This window comes from Marmota flaviventris, chromosome 1 (assembly GCF_047511675.1).
Source record: "Marmota flaviventris isolate mMarFla1 chromosome 1, mMarFla1.hap1, whole genome shotgun sequence".
NCBI lineage: Eukaryota > Metazoa > Chordata > Mammalia > Rodentia > Sciuridae > Marmota > Marmota flaviventris.
This window is the reverse complement of record NC_092498.1, coordinates 196,509,360-196,523,247: the sequence shown is the minus strand read 5'-3', so window position 1 is coordinate 196,523,247 and position 13,888 is coordinate 196,509,360. Positions and strand designations below refer to the sequence as shown.

The 13,888-nt window shown below is 50.9% G+C and overlaps 1 protein-coding gene across 5 annotated transcripts; it reads left to right on the top strand.

Moving 5' to 3' along the window:
• Positions 1–3,707: 3,707 nt before the first annotated feature.
• Positions 3,708–13,852, top strand: LOC114090234 (3-ketoacyl-CoA thiolase, peroxisomal). 5 transcript variants are annotated; one of them, XM_027932341.2, is made up of 12 exons: positions 3,711–3,945; positions 4,109–4,202; positions 5,200–5,257; positions 7,166–7,245; positions 7,547–7,589; positions 9,379–9,477; positions 10,616–10,696; positions 11,857–12,047; positions 12,376–12,555; positions 12,836–12,891; positions 13,003–13,148; positions 13,487–13,852. In XM_027932341.2, exons 1-12 carry the CDS (start codon positions 3,775–3,777, stop codon positions 13,560–13,562), a joined length of 1,275 nt encoding a protein of 424 aa, XP_027788142.2. In that variant the 5' UTR covers positions 3,711–3,774; the 3' UTR covers positions 13,563–13,852. The 5 variants fall into 5 exon arrangements, 4 of the variants coding, with proteins under 4 accessions (XP_071455891.1, XP_027788142.2, XP_027788143.2 ...); XR_003582310.2 differs by lacking the exon at positions 13,487–13,852 and having other exon boundaries at positions 3,708–3,945; positions 12,376–12,617; positions 13,003–13,046; XM_071599790.1 differs by lacking the exon at positions 10,616–10,696 and having other exon boundaries at positions 3,710–3,945.
• Positions 13,853–13,888: the final 36 nt, after the last annotated feature.

Sequence of the window (13,888 nt, the reverse complement as noted above, 5' to 3'; positions counted from 1 at the left end):
CTCCCCAAGTGGGTTCCATTAAGCCTTGGGGCAGCATACTACTGCTGAGCAGCTGTGAAAGCCTACTCTTCCCCAGCCCTCCTCTGACACTCCAGCAAGGGGAGCAGAGCAACCTGTAGGCTCCCCATTCAGCCTTGGCTGGCTGAGTGCAGGTAGTAGGGCCATTTTCTTCTATGGCTCTGTTGGAGTAGAATGGTTAATGTCTAAAATTTCCTCCCTCCCTCCATTCCTTCTTTCCTTCCTCCCTCCCTCCCTCCCTCCCCCTCTCTCTCTTTCTCTCCCCTCCCTGCTTCCTTCCTTCCTAGTCCTTTTCTGGTCCTTTGGCTAGAAAGAGCAGACTTTCCTTTCTCCCCTTGTACTAATTACTTTCTGGGTTGTTGCCTTCTGTAGTGCACTCTGAGGAGAAAATAAAATCTGGTAACCTTGCCTGTCCTCACAAGTCCCAGGGTTCCTAACCATTCCATCTTCTCTCCTTCTTTCAGAGATTGTTTGTATTATAAATAATGTTGAAGGTGTTTTCATAGTATACTCCAGAGGAAATAGTGATTGCCCCCAAAACAAAAGTCCTGGGGGGGGGGGGGTTTACAGCATTTATTCTGCATCATCCAGCAAACAGCAGCTGGCCATTCTGCTGAACTGATAGTGAGATCCCGCTTCTCCTACCACACACACAGCCTAGGGGCCCTGGCTGTGCTGTGCTTAATGACTCTAAGTGCACCTTGGGAAATTGGGAGTCCACTCTTACCTGGTCTGAACAGGCATTCTTCAGCTGCCACTGTTTACCAAGTCCCAATCCCACCACTCAAATTTCTCCATCCACCACAGGCCCAAATGGGCTGTTCCTGCTTTGGTGAGAAAGAAGTCCATTCCTGGATCTGGGGCCAGCTGAGGAGCAAAATTCTCCTTGGCTACATGCAAGGGTCCCAGAGTGATTGTTGAGGAGCCCAGGGTCAGGGGATCTGGTCCTTCTGGCTCCAAGTTCTCACTTCTGAGAGTCTAAGCTAAAAAGTTGGAGGAAAATATTTGACTTAAAAAATGTATTTGGGGGACACTTTTTGCAAGCTTTTAAATTTATGAATGAAAAAACAATTGCCATAGTGAGATATTCAGATGTCTCAGAAGATATTTTCAAACTTCCCCTCCATTTCACCACCAGGTAGGAAAAGATTGTTTTCTATATCTTTCATTCCTAATTAATGATTTTAGTCTAACTACTTCAGGGAAAAATTAGCAAGAGAGATATTTGTTTAAATGGACTATGTGATTTTCAATTTAAAACATTTCTTTTTTCTTTCCTTGTATTGGGGATTAACCCAGAGGCACTTTACCACTAAGTCACATCCTCAGGCTTTTTAATTGTTTTTAATTTGAGACAAAGTCTCACTAAATTGCTTAGAGCCTTGCTAACTTGCTGAGGTCGACCTCAAACTTACGATCCTCCTGCCTCAGCCTCCAGAGTTACTGAGATTTCAGGCATGTGCCACCACCCCTGGATGAAACAGTTCTTTTTATGATTAAACCACACAAAAATAGAGACGAAATGATCTCTGATTTAGCAACTAATAATATATGGTCACATTTACTTTATATAACCTTTTAAATTTTTCTCTCCTAATTTGCTAGGTATTTCAAATCCTCAAGTCACAGGGTCATTTTAGACCAGTATACTTTGACAGGCCAGTTGGTCTCTGACTATGCTATCATCATGTTTAGCAAAATCTGTCATACTTTTGCATCCCTTAATACCCAAATTTTTCCATTTAACTCAAGAATATATTTTTTATTGTTGTAGCAAAATATGCATAAATTTACCACCTTAACCATTTTAAAATGTACAGTTCATTAGTGTTAAGCATATTCACATTTTTTAACAGTCTCCAGAAGTCTTTTCATCCTGTAAATCTCAAACTATATTGATGGAACAATAGCTCCTCATTCCTCCTTCCCCCAGCCCCTGCCAATCACCACTCAACTTTCTGTCTCTATGAATTTTCCCTATGCAAGCAGAGCCAGGACTGTCTCCTGGGAAGCACTGGTCAGATCGTGGGGGTAATGTCAGGGTCACACTGTGGCTCTGCTGCTCAGGGGATGCTGGAAAGCAAAGTCATACCTCAGGGCTACTCTGCATACCCAGAGACCACCCAGGTGTCCCTGAGGGCATAGGGGCAAGGCTGGGGAGCTCCCCAGAAGCTAGGTGGCCCAGTAGCCAGTCTGAGGTAACACATCACATGGACCACTGCAGGGAAAGCTGCAGGCACTGATAATGTCTGAGCATGCTGAAATGTCACTAGTTTGTTTCTGGATTAGGATTATAGATGTTTTTTAAAAATATACTTTTCAATTTTTCTAGAACCAACAATGAAAAAACAATATACTTTCCTAAAATAGATCAATAGCTTTATAACAACAGATAATCCTAAGGAAGATGTCAGGACACAGGTGATCTCCACATATCAGAAGATGTGTGGCTGGAACCAGGTCCTCAGATCCTAGAATAGCAGCTCCCACCTACTGGCAGGGCCAGGACCCAGTACCTGGGACCACCCAACCTGGTGATGGGCAGCAGGCTCCTGAGCAGCTGGATTTGAGGCTGGTACTCCTGGTTCTGCCCTGTTGAGGCCTGAGCCCACAAGGAGGGGCCCAGCTGTCTGGAAGACCCTGCCAAACCCTTTGGAACCCACTCAATGAGCCAGCTCCTTTCACCTCCAGAGTAGGGATTCACAGGGTGCCCTGGTCCTTTGGTATCTAGAGCAAAAGTAGTACAACTCTCCCAGGTCTCGGATAAAGACCTGGCAGTAGGGGAACACCTGACCTTGCTCTTTAGAATTTAAGACATAGTCCAGACTGGAGGAGCCCTGGTTTACTCACTAGTTCATCAGGTATTTATTGATCACCTAGTGTCAAGCACACCAAGGTTCCAGGGACATAGGATCCTTGGTGTGGACCCTTCTGAAGGAGAGGATAGGCACCAATTGAATCATCCCAAACAGATGTAAAACTGACATGAGTGTGGGATGTCCTCTGTCCAGACAGCTTGTCATACGTCACCACCTTCATAAAACCATTTTTCTGTGTTGGCCAGGAATCCCAAACTGTCTTCTTTTCTGGAAAGACTTTCTGGAAAAGCCAGAGTCCTTTGGAATAGGTCTAGTTTTCAGAAGTATTCAGGTCCTCAAGCTTGGGTGCTGGGATCCAGAGCAGAGCAAAGCGGACTAACTAGGATGGGGGAACAGAAATTCACTACCAGCTCTAACCAAAGCAAGAAGCCACAGATGGGGTTCCAGGTGGTCCCATCTTCTGACTGACAGCCGGCAGTCGGCAGGGATTTGGGGGAAGGGCTCTGTTGAAGCCCAGTTGATTTCAAGAAATGTGCAGGGTGTTGGGGACAGGCCTCCGTTTGGGTTGCAAAAAAATCTGCCAAAGGTGGAAATATTTCCAGAGCATTTATGGGCGGAGCTTCACAATTGTCCGCATCCTGACTGGCCCTGAGGTAGTAGGCGGGACTTTGAGAGAAAGACGTTCCCCGTGGTGCCTGTGGGCGCGGCTTTGGAGGGCCAGTGGGAGGCGAGCTTGTCCTCAGAAAACCCTCTTTCTGGTTGGCTGAAGCAGGTTGGGCGGAACCTTGGGAGGGCCTATCAAATCCGTCAGGCAGGCTGTCGGCAGTATACAGGCTTTTAAAGGCTGAGGGGCGGGTCCGCGCCTGCGCGGGGGGCAGTCTTTATTTCCTACTCTGTGGGCGAGGCTCAAGACTAGTCGCACTGTCTCAGCGGCGTAATGTTGAGGCTGCAGGTTGTTCTGGGCCACCTCAATGGCCGACCTAAGTCGCACCCGGCGCTGCAGGCTGCACCGTGCTTCAGTAGCTTCCCTCAAGCCTCGGCTGCGGACGTGGTGGTGGTGCACGGACGGCGCACTGCCATTGGCAAAGCGGGCCGCGGCGGCTTTAAGGTGAGGCCCCCCGGGGAATGGTGCCTGGGGTGAGACGGTGGGGGCTAGGGTCCGTTCATAAACTCAGTAGCCTCCGGGCTGCAGACACGCGTGCTGCAGTGCTTTCTCTGGCCGCGGTGGGTATCACAAGCCAGATTCACCGCAGCTGTGCATCCCGCTGTAGGACACCACCCCAGATGAGCTTCTGTCGGCCGTCTTGACTGCAGTTCTCCAGGACGTAAAGCTTAGGCCTGAGCAGTTGGGGGACATCTCCGTGGGTGAGTGCACCACCCAGGCCCGGCACAGGGTGCTTCCCGGTCTTCTCCTCCCTCCAAAATTCTGCTTCCACGCCTCCGGTCCCGCCTCCAGTCCCCGCTTCCAGTTCCCGAGTTGTCACTGAAGGGAACTGTGGAGTCCACTGACTTCAATGTGATCTCCTCCTGTGAGCCAATACATCCCCCAATCGCAGACATTTTGCTGCTCCTCATGTATTTTGACGAATAAGTATAAGGAAAGTAGGTGTCCCAAGTGCAGAAATTCTAGCAACTAAGGGTTCCAGAGCACTCCGGAGACCTGAAGCCAAGGTTCTCTGTGCCCTGGATCGTATCTATTCCAGAGCAGAGATGAGAGAATGCCAACACTCATCAAGTTCAGTACCTTATTTGCAGATGGAGACACTGGGGATGGGGGTTGGTGGAAGATTTGCAACACAGGATTGAACATAGGGCCTTGAGCTGTGATTCAACACTGTTTTCCACCCCTACACCTCTTCCCTTGAACTATAGCAACATAGTATATAACACCATTTCATCCAATGAGTTCTTCACTTAAGCCACTCCTCTTTACAGTGACAGCAGTTCTTGGAGCAGGATGACTTGGGGAAAGTGTGCATATTCAGAATATTTCACTTGCCTGACTGCCAGTGCTGTTGGCCTTCAAGCTTTGCACTGTGTCCCTCTTTCCCTCATGTCTTTCATGTTATGTGGAAAAGAAGGATAACTGCCCAGCCTTTGCTGATTTTGGAAGAGGAAGGTGCATGAGCATGTGAGCTTGGGACCCTCCAACATTGGGGCTCATATATGAACTGGACAAACTGTTGTTTGTCTGGCTCCCCTTACTCCATATGTTGAAATTCCAGAGCCTCAAGTGAGCCAGTTAATGATTGATATTCCTGAAGAAAGATCTTGAATGTCTTCTTTCAGGTTCACAGCAGCCCCTTAATTCCCAGGACACCATCTAGCATTGAATAAAGTTTTTCTTTTTTCTCTCCCACAGGAAATGTGCTTCAGCCTGGAGCTGGGGCCATCATGGCCCGGATTGCCCAGTTTCTGAGGTAAGTTATTTTACTTCTACCTCTGGCGTGGTCATTGTGATTCTTGAGTGGGATCTGGCCCCTGAAAATTCACCTCATTGTAGTAGAGATCAGGATGGACATCAGATGTCAAAAGATGTCGGTCGAGGCAACCACAGTGCTTGGGATCCTGCTCTTCGGACCCAACCTTTCCCCAGCTTTAGGAGTGGGAAAGGGTGTGTTATCCAGACCAGAGCCAAGACATGCAGGTCTGTGGGGCTGGGGCAAAGGTTTTCTGTGGCCTGGTTTGTATTCAAAAACAACGTCTTGCTTACTTTTGGAAGTTTGGACTCTACTCCTCTTGTCAGGTAAATGACCCATGAAAACCTTGAACTGTGACTTAGCTTCCTTTGCTAAGTTGAGTAAGTAGAAATTCCAGGCCCATCCCATTAGCAGAGGCCTGAAGATGGGGAGGACTCTGGGGTAGGGGAAATCCTTGGCGGAGCTCTGATCATCTGGTCCTTCACCATTTGCTCTCCCAGATGGGCCCACATGTAGCCTCAGACCCAATTGTCTTTGTCCTTTGAGCTACATGGAATCGAAATAATAGGTACATTAGCCAGTGAGAGAGCAGCAAAGGAAACCCAACCTCTAGGAACTGACAGAAGCTCAGACTGCTGAACCTGCAGTTCAGGGGTCTACCACTCCCTGTCTCCAGGACAGCCCCCAGCCTCATCTCCCAGCTGGTCACTCATGTGACTTTTCTTCTTTCAATTTAACTGTGTGCCTCCTCCTGTCCTCATGGAGTGCTACCCTTACCTGCTCTCTCTGCCCTAGCTAAATCCTGCCCCAAACACAGTCTCACCACTTGCACATGGCTTCCCCAAGCTCTCAGGTTTGCAGTAAGAAATCTTCCTCTCCAGTAGTAGCCTGTGCTTCCCTGCAGTGCAGAGTGTGCAGTGTGCAGTGTGCCTGTGGCACTGACCCTGCTATTAATCTCCACTAGGATACATTCTCTGTGTGTTGGTTGGGCCTTCTCTAAGGCACAGTACTGTAGCTCCTCAGCATGAAACTGGTGGAGCACTGTGCTCAGGAGGAATTTTGGGAAAACTTGATGGAATTGGTGCAACTGGTATTATGGGATTAAGGTGGCTGGTCTAGATTGCACAGGCCTAGGGAGCTATCTGCCCTTTGCAGAGTCTGGCCTGGTCACTAGCTTAGGGCTTCCCAAGCTTGGCTGCACCCCAGCACCATCAAAGGCATTCACTTCATAAGGTTCTAGATATGTATGAGGAGGGCCTGGAACTGTCCGCAGTTACTGAAGGCCTAGGCAGGTTCCACTGGGAAGACCAGTTCTCTTAAGTCCCAAGCTGAGCCCAGTGTGAGAGAATGAGAGCCCTAGAGCAAGGACTATTAGAACAGTGGTTCCCTGCAGAGCTCTTCATCCAGGTGAGAAGTGGCCCATGGGGAGAGAATGGAATGTGAAGGACCAACCTCGTGATTATTAGTAAGGCTAGGGAGGGTGGGGATGGGTGCTGGCATATATTTGAGACTTGACTTTTACTCTGGTGACCTGTCACAGCAACAAGCCCACTGCTCTGTTCTCTGAGGGAAGCAGAGAGGTCTAGTTGTCTTTGTCCAGTCACCAGAAGGAGAAAAAGAAGGGCCTCTATGGCCCGATCAGGCTTCCCCACCTCAGCTTGAGGAGAATTATAAGATGGAAGAACATGTGCTTATAGGGTCCTAGGGAGTGTGCACCTCTAGAGATAAGGTCTGCCCATCCCTGTCCCATGGATCTGGTCTGGCATGGGCATTGGACTACCAGGTTGTTCCAGATCTTTGCACCCTTTGATGGGAGCAGTCACATGGCCCAGGAGCACAGGCCTGCTATCCATGGGAGCCTAGCAGGGCAGGGGGATTGACTGATTGTGCCTCTCACCTTCTGTTTAGTGGCATCCCAGAGACTGTGCCTCTGTCCACGGTCAACAGACAGTGCTCATCAGGGCTGCAGGCAGTAGCCAACATAGCTGGTAAGTTGGGACTGGGTTGTGCTCTTGGCCAGAGCCTGGACTTATTCCTTCCCCTGAGGGTTAGTGTCAGTGATGTTGCTGTCTCTTGAGCCAGCAATAAGCATCTGAGAGGACTCTGAGCACAAAAAGAGTGCAGGAGCTCCCCTTGCCACTGCCCCACACCTCCAGGACACCCCTGGGTCTTTGTCTCTGGGGCTGGGCTGTGTGGCACCTAGAGGGAGAACAGATGGGACAGGGGCTCTGCTGCTCCTCGGACAGACAGACCTTGGTCAAGGATGGTTATGAAATGCTTTTGTTGCAGGTGGCATCAGAAATGGGTCTTATGACATTGGCATGGCCTGTGGGTAAGAATTTCTTTCTGCCAGAGCTCCTTAACCAATGGTGACAATCAAACTAATTTCCCTCTACTCAGTTCTTTGAGGCCATGATTTGAGAATCATTCCCTGGTTCCTTTAGGCAGCTGGCTTGGTGTGGGTCCCTCTAGATGCAGCCTAGGAGTGGCCCCCAATTCTGGCTGCTCAGAAAAAGCTCACATGTGAATACTAGCAGGGGAGGGAAGGTGGCCTCTAAGCTTTCTCTCTTGGAAATCTGTCAGGCTGGAAAATGTGGGTAGCATAATGGGAAAATATAGCCACTAGACTTTCTTCTCCAGCTCTTACTGATTTTTGATTAAACTGAGAGAGAAATGGAAGTTTTAGTTCTCTAAAACCAGAGCAGTCCTTCCTCTATGACTGTTTGTTCATTTTCTCAGGTGTCCATCCTCTGAATTACCTAGGTATCCAGGTGGAAACCACTGGCTCCCTACTGGCCTCCGAGGAACATAATCTGATATCTAATGTCTCCATTAGACATTAATCACTGACTCCAACACCCAAACTATGACTCCATCTTTTCTTGCAGGAAATGTAGCTCCAGATTTTTTTTTTTTCTTTTCAGTGCCTTCAGGTTTGGGCCAGGGGATGGGAGTTTCTGATGCTGTTTAAGACTGGCTGAAGGAGCCCTTTGCAGGCTCAGGAGGTGATCAACCTGGGTTGTGACATGCTTCTGCTTCTTTCTGTGTTTATTGACAGGAAGCATTTCTGGCCTCTATCCAGGTTCATGTTGAGCTGTACTGGGTTGTCCTAACCTATGTCCCAGTTGGAATAGAGCCAACACCACAATCAGGGACTTTAGCAGGGCAAGAGCTACAGCCCAGCCTGCCCTTTGATGTTTCTGGTGTCCCTTTCTTACTAAGGTAGAACAGGGGCTGGGGAAGGGGGTAACTTGAGGAGAAGTAGTGTGGTCTTCATGAGTTCCTAAGGGAGCTTCTATTCCCAATCAGGGTATGGACTGTGGTACTAGGAGACTGATGATTTGAGCCTTGGCATCGGGCTTGGGAGTGAACTCCGGAGCCAGAATGCCTAACGTGGGATCCAGGTTGGGTGACAATGCACTCAGGACCTCAGTGTTATCATTTATAAAAGGGGATACCTACCTCAGGTCTGTCAAGGATTTTAAGAGGATTAAATGGAACAATGAATATCACTAACACCATGGCGATGTGTACCTGTAGCTAATGCTATAGAGCGTTCATGCCTGAAAAATATTGGAAACTAGTGTTGTGAGCACCCCAGCACTCTGTCAAGGTCATTTACTGTGAGTCTTGAAGCCTTCTGCTTCCCTCCTCACAGTACTTTTAGAAGCCACCTAGCTTTCCTCTCATACTTCCTATCATGCAAGTCAGGTTGCTCTTAGATGTGATCTTTGCCCTGACTAAAGATATTTATCTCTTTTTCATCTAAATTATGGTCCCCAAGGGCAGGGCCTGCATTTACTGCATAAGTTTTCTGGACTGTCAGGTCTATTTCAAAGCTTTCTGTGGGAATACCAATTGGCTGGTTCAGCAGATGTATAGGGAAGCATGCCCCTGCCCCTTGGAGAGTGGACTCTGCAGTGCTCTGTCCTGGGGTGCAGGTAGAGTCAGGGCTCAGCAGCCCCCTAGCCCCAGCTGTGCCTCACTTGTCTGTGCCTCCCGGACAGGACAGGGCACCGCACTTCCCGAGGACTCCCAGGCTATTTCCCAACACTTGCCACATGTCCTGTATCCTTGGGTGTGTTTCTATTAGGGCTCAGCTCCCTCCTCCTTCTCCTCAGGGTGGAGTCCATGTCCCTGGCTGACAGAGGGAACCCTGGAAATATCACTTCACGCTTGCTGGAGAATGAGAAGGCCAGAGACTGCTTGATCCCCATGGGGTGAGTGCCCGTCCATAGCTCTGTGTACCTGTGCCCCTTCAGCTCTGTCTCTCCAGGAGCAGCCACTGGCCACACGAGTGGGACATATGTCAGCAGCAGAGTCTGGGAATCTTATCTGGTTCCTGCAGAGTATCTTTTGCCCCTGCCTGAAGTCCTATTTGAGCGTGTATATATGAAGGCTGAGGAATTTTCTCATCTATGACTGGCGATGCCAAGGCTTGGCCTGCTTCCTGTGTGTGGCATCTACTCTTTAGGGACTCTGAGCATGACACATGATGCTGTTTTTGCTTCTTGTTCCTGAGGTCCCCAAATCTCCTCTGAACCCAAATTTCCAAAAATAGTCCACCCTGTCATGACCCCTCTGAGGTGTTTAGTCATAAGAAGGCAGATAGCAGTATCTCTCCATACTATGGGAGCCTAGTGTTGCAAGTGGGGAGTTTTTCATCCCTGACCATGCCGATGAGGGACCTTGGGGCCTGTCAGATGCAACCTATGAAGTATGCTGCATCAGGCCAGTAGCTTGGTCAGCAGCCAGTGCCACCAAGGTCTGTCCATCTCCAGAGGCTGTGGACAGGGAGGCCTGACTCCCACGCATGTTGAGGCTGGAGAGGGCTGTGTCTTAGCCTAGTCCACACACCATATCTCCAAAGATAGTGTGAAGAACAGAAGCTCAGACTGCAAAGCCTAACCATGGATCTGGGCTCCCAGGACAAGGACAGGCCCAGCCATGGTGAGCAGAAAGCCAAGGTTTGGCCTTTCCAGAGGTGACGTGGGCATCCTAATCACCCCACATGAAAGCACTGTCTTTGAAGCATAGGGGAAGCTGGCAAAGTGTGGCAGTTAGTATCCCCAATATACCTTCCTTCCCCTCTCCTCTGTGCTGAGGCAGCTCACCCAGGGAACATACTCTCTTCTGCTCTGCTGCCAATGCAGGCTCCCCTCCCTCTTTTGTGAGGAGGTGTCTTTGGTGTATGAACTCTGAGCTTTTGGCCAGCATTGGCGACTCCCTGTCTGCCCCATTCCAATGCTGGGGGTGGAGTGCCACTGCCTGATTCCTCAGTACTGACTCTGTGGCATGAATGGCCCTGGTCCCCATGCTGCCAGCCTTATGCCCAGCTGGGTACTACTTTTGTCCTAGGATAACCTCAGAGAACGTGGCTGAGAAGTTTGGCATTTCACGAGAGAAGCAGGATACCTTTGCACTGGCCTCCCAGCAGAAGTGAGTGCTGCTTGGGGTAGAACCTTGAAAGGACTGGACGGTGAGGTTGTGAGGCCATCCTAGGTGGTCTGAGGTCTGAGGTGGATGTGTCCCAAGAGTACAGCTATGTACTAGGGGTTTACAAGCCTCCTGCCTCCCAGCTGGGGAATGGAAAGGGGGCAGTGCCATTCTGAGCTGGTGGCTCTTCCCTGTTCTCCTGCTGACTGTCCATGTGGAGTACCTTCTCCCTACCTAGGCCTCAATTCCTCCTTGGTTCTTTGGGGCATAATGAGGAGGAGGATTCGTCTTTACCTGCTGCTCAGAACTGAATGTGGTAGCCAGAGGCTTCTCAGGGACCTAGAGTGTAGGGTCAACTATGCTGTGGACCTGCTGTGTTAGCTTCTGGAGCAGGCCTGGGTCTGGGGAAGCATCCTGAGACAGGGCTAGGGCCGATGTCACAGAAATACAGGGGCTCAGGCCTCTGGGGCAACAGCCAACAGGTTTGGACAATCCTGGCCAGACTAAGGAAGGACAGCAAAGACAGGGAGTGAGCTTCTCCAAGGCAGGGACTGTTAGCCTCTTGGGTCAAGTTGCCTTGTGGGTTTTGCTAGAAGCGCTGGTTCCTACTAATGAAATGCCCCTAGGTGTTGTAGTTTACATACGCTGTAAGGGTAACCCTAAAATACCCCAGGGTTCAATTCTGTTTGAATTGGAAAAGACATCAGAAATTAGGATGTGTCATTTTAGATTTGAGGAATCTCAGGAAGGGGTGAAATTCAGATGTTGACTAACCCCAGAAAACTAGCAGAAGCCATCACAAATGTTCCTGGGGCTCCAGCCTCAGACTAGCAGAGGCAACTGACAGGCTCAGTTTGGGGCAAAGGGCTCTAAAAAGCAAACATCACCTGCAAGCTCCCTTCTCCCTACTGAGTTTGGAATCGGCCAGGATGTGGACAGCTGGGGTTGATAGCAAAGGAGGCTCTGGATGTCCCCAGAAAGGCTACCCCTCCACAGGGCAGGTTTCCTCAGGACTTCCAGCTGATCTCTCCGATGTCCCCTAGGACCAGACATGTCTCTGAATTTAGCAGGCTGAGGTTGCATGTCTGCCACAATGGGCCAGAGTGGGGACAGGAGGAAGGGAGCTCCAGGGGAGCCTGAGCCTGGCTGTCTGCTGCTGGCAGGGCAGCAAGAGCCCAGAGCAAGGGCTGTTTCCGTGCTGAGATTGTGCCTGTAACCACCACCATCCACGATGACAAGGGCACCAAGAGGAGCATCACTGTGTCCCAGGATGAGGGAATCCGCCCCAACACCACCATGGAGGGCCTAGCCAAACTGAAGCCAGCTTTCAAGGATGGCGGCTCCACCACGGCTGGTGAGTACAGGCCAGGATGCTGGAGTAGGGCTGCCTCCAGGGACTGTCACCAGGCTGGCTTTTCTGCTCTGGAGTCTGGGGCAGACCAGGTCCCTTGGCAACCCCTGGTGGCAGCCTGGGTTGATAGCTAAGAAGACTCTGGATGGCCCCAGGCATCCTCCTCTCCCTAGGGCAGCATTTCCTCAGGACCTCCAGCCAGTCTCTCAAATGTCCCGTAGGACCAGACATGTCCCCAGATTTAGTAGGCTAACGTTGCATGTCTGCCACAGTGGGCTGGTTCTCCTCTGCTCTGCCCTGATCCCTCCTCACCCCAACTCTTTCTCCCTAGGAAACTCTAGCCAGGTGAGCGATGGAGCAGCTGCCATCCTCTTGGCCCGGAGGTCGAAGGCAGAAGAGTTGGGCCTCCCCATCCTCGGGGTCCTGAGGTCCTATGCAGTGGTTGGAGTCCCACCTGATGTCATGGGCATTGGACCTGCATATGCCATCCCTGCAGCCTTGGAGAAAGCAGGTCAGGTGGCTCCTTCAGACCCTAGACCTGGGTCCCCTCATGGCCTGCTGCTGGGGCTGGGGGTGAGTAATGGGGGTAGAACTGCGGGTGCTGCAGAGTAAAGATGGGGCAGGCTGGCACTCCATACCCAAGGCCGTCGTGACCCATAGCTGAGGCTGACTCACCTGTCTGATGTGACAGCACACTAGGCAATTGTGGGCCTGTGAATAGGTGGGGTCTGGGAAGACCTGGAAGCCTGCCCATGGGCCTCTGTCAGCTCAGATCTGAACCTCACCTGCAGGACTGACAGTGAATGACGTGGACATCTTTGAGATCAATGAGGCCTTTGCAAGCCAGGTGAGTCTTAGTTTCCCCATTGCCTGGGCCCTGGGCACCAGTGGGAGCCAGTGGACAAGCCATGCAGGGGAGGGGGCCAGCGTGTCCAGGCGCTGCTCTGGCTCCTTCCAGGCTGTCTACTGTGTGGAGAAGCTAGGAATCCCCCCTGAGAAGGTGAACCCTCTGGGAGGAGCGGTGGCCCTGGGCCATCCCCTGGGCTGCACTGGGGCACGACAGGTCATCACGCTGCTGAATGAGCTGAAGCGCCGTGGGAAGAGGTGAGGCTGTTCCCCTTGGGGTGATGTGGGGTGTCATGGGGGATGCTGAGCTGGGGCATCGAAGGGTGAAAGCTTGGGGAGGTCAATATGCACAGATGTGCACTTTGAACTGGGCATATAGGGACATGATCTCTATTGTCCCTGAGGGTCAGCCTTGAAAGGGATACCTGGCCTACAGAGGGTATCTGCCACTGATTGCCTAGGTGGGCAGTCAGGGGACTAATTTCCCACAGATCTGGTCTTCTGGTTTTGTATTCTCTGTTCACGAGGACCGTGGTCAGGGGTTTGGGCCTCTGCCCAGAGTGCCTGTGCCCAGCCAACCTAGTTCCCTCTCCCAGGGCGTATGGAGTGGTGTCCATGTGCGTTGGCACTGGGATGGGAGCTGCTGCTGTCTTCGAATACCCTGGGAACTGAGTCCCTGGCTCAAGGCACTACCCAGATAGTGACTCTAGGGAAGCAAATCCACGTGGGACATTCATCACTGGTGGTGGGGACGAATCGAGGCACTTCAACTAATTTGGAAACTGTGAACACTGATGACACAGTACAGGAGTGGGTGGGTGTTGGTCCTTACCACCAGGCCCCCTCTAGCTGGGCCAGACAAAGCCAGTGTGCGTCACCAGGCCCCCATGTAAATCCTAGGGAACTGTGGTCTCATGAATGAGGGGTAGAATGGACATAATAAACATGTTATCTCATCTTGATGGCTGTGGATTTTTCCAAGGGTGGGTGTTTTCCTT

What these genes read in the sequence shown, in the direction of transcription:
- LOC114090234 (XM_027932341.2), top strand. Translation starts at nt 3,775, where the DNA reads ATGTTGAGGCTGCAGGTTGTTCTGGGCCACCTCAATGGCCGACCTAAG. An exon ending in CGGATTGCCCAGTTTCTGAG is followed by an intron (nt 5,258 to 7,165) that starts GTAAGTTATTTT and finishes CCTTCTGTTTAG; the next exon opens with TGGCATCCCAGAGACTGTGC. An exon ending in GACTGCTTGATCCCCATGGG is followed by an intron (nt 9,478 to 10,615) that starts GTGAGTGCCCGT and finishes CTTTTGTCCTAG; the next exon opens with GATAACCTCAGAGAACGTGG.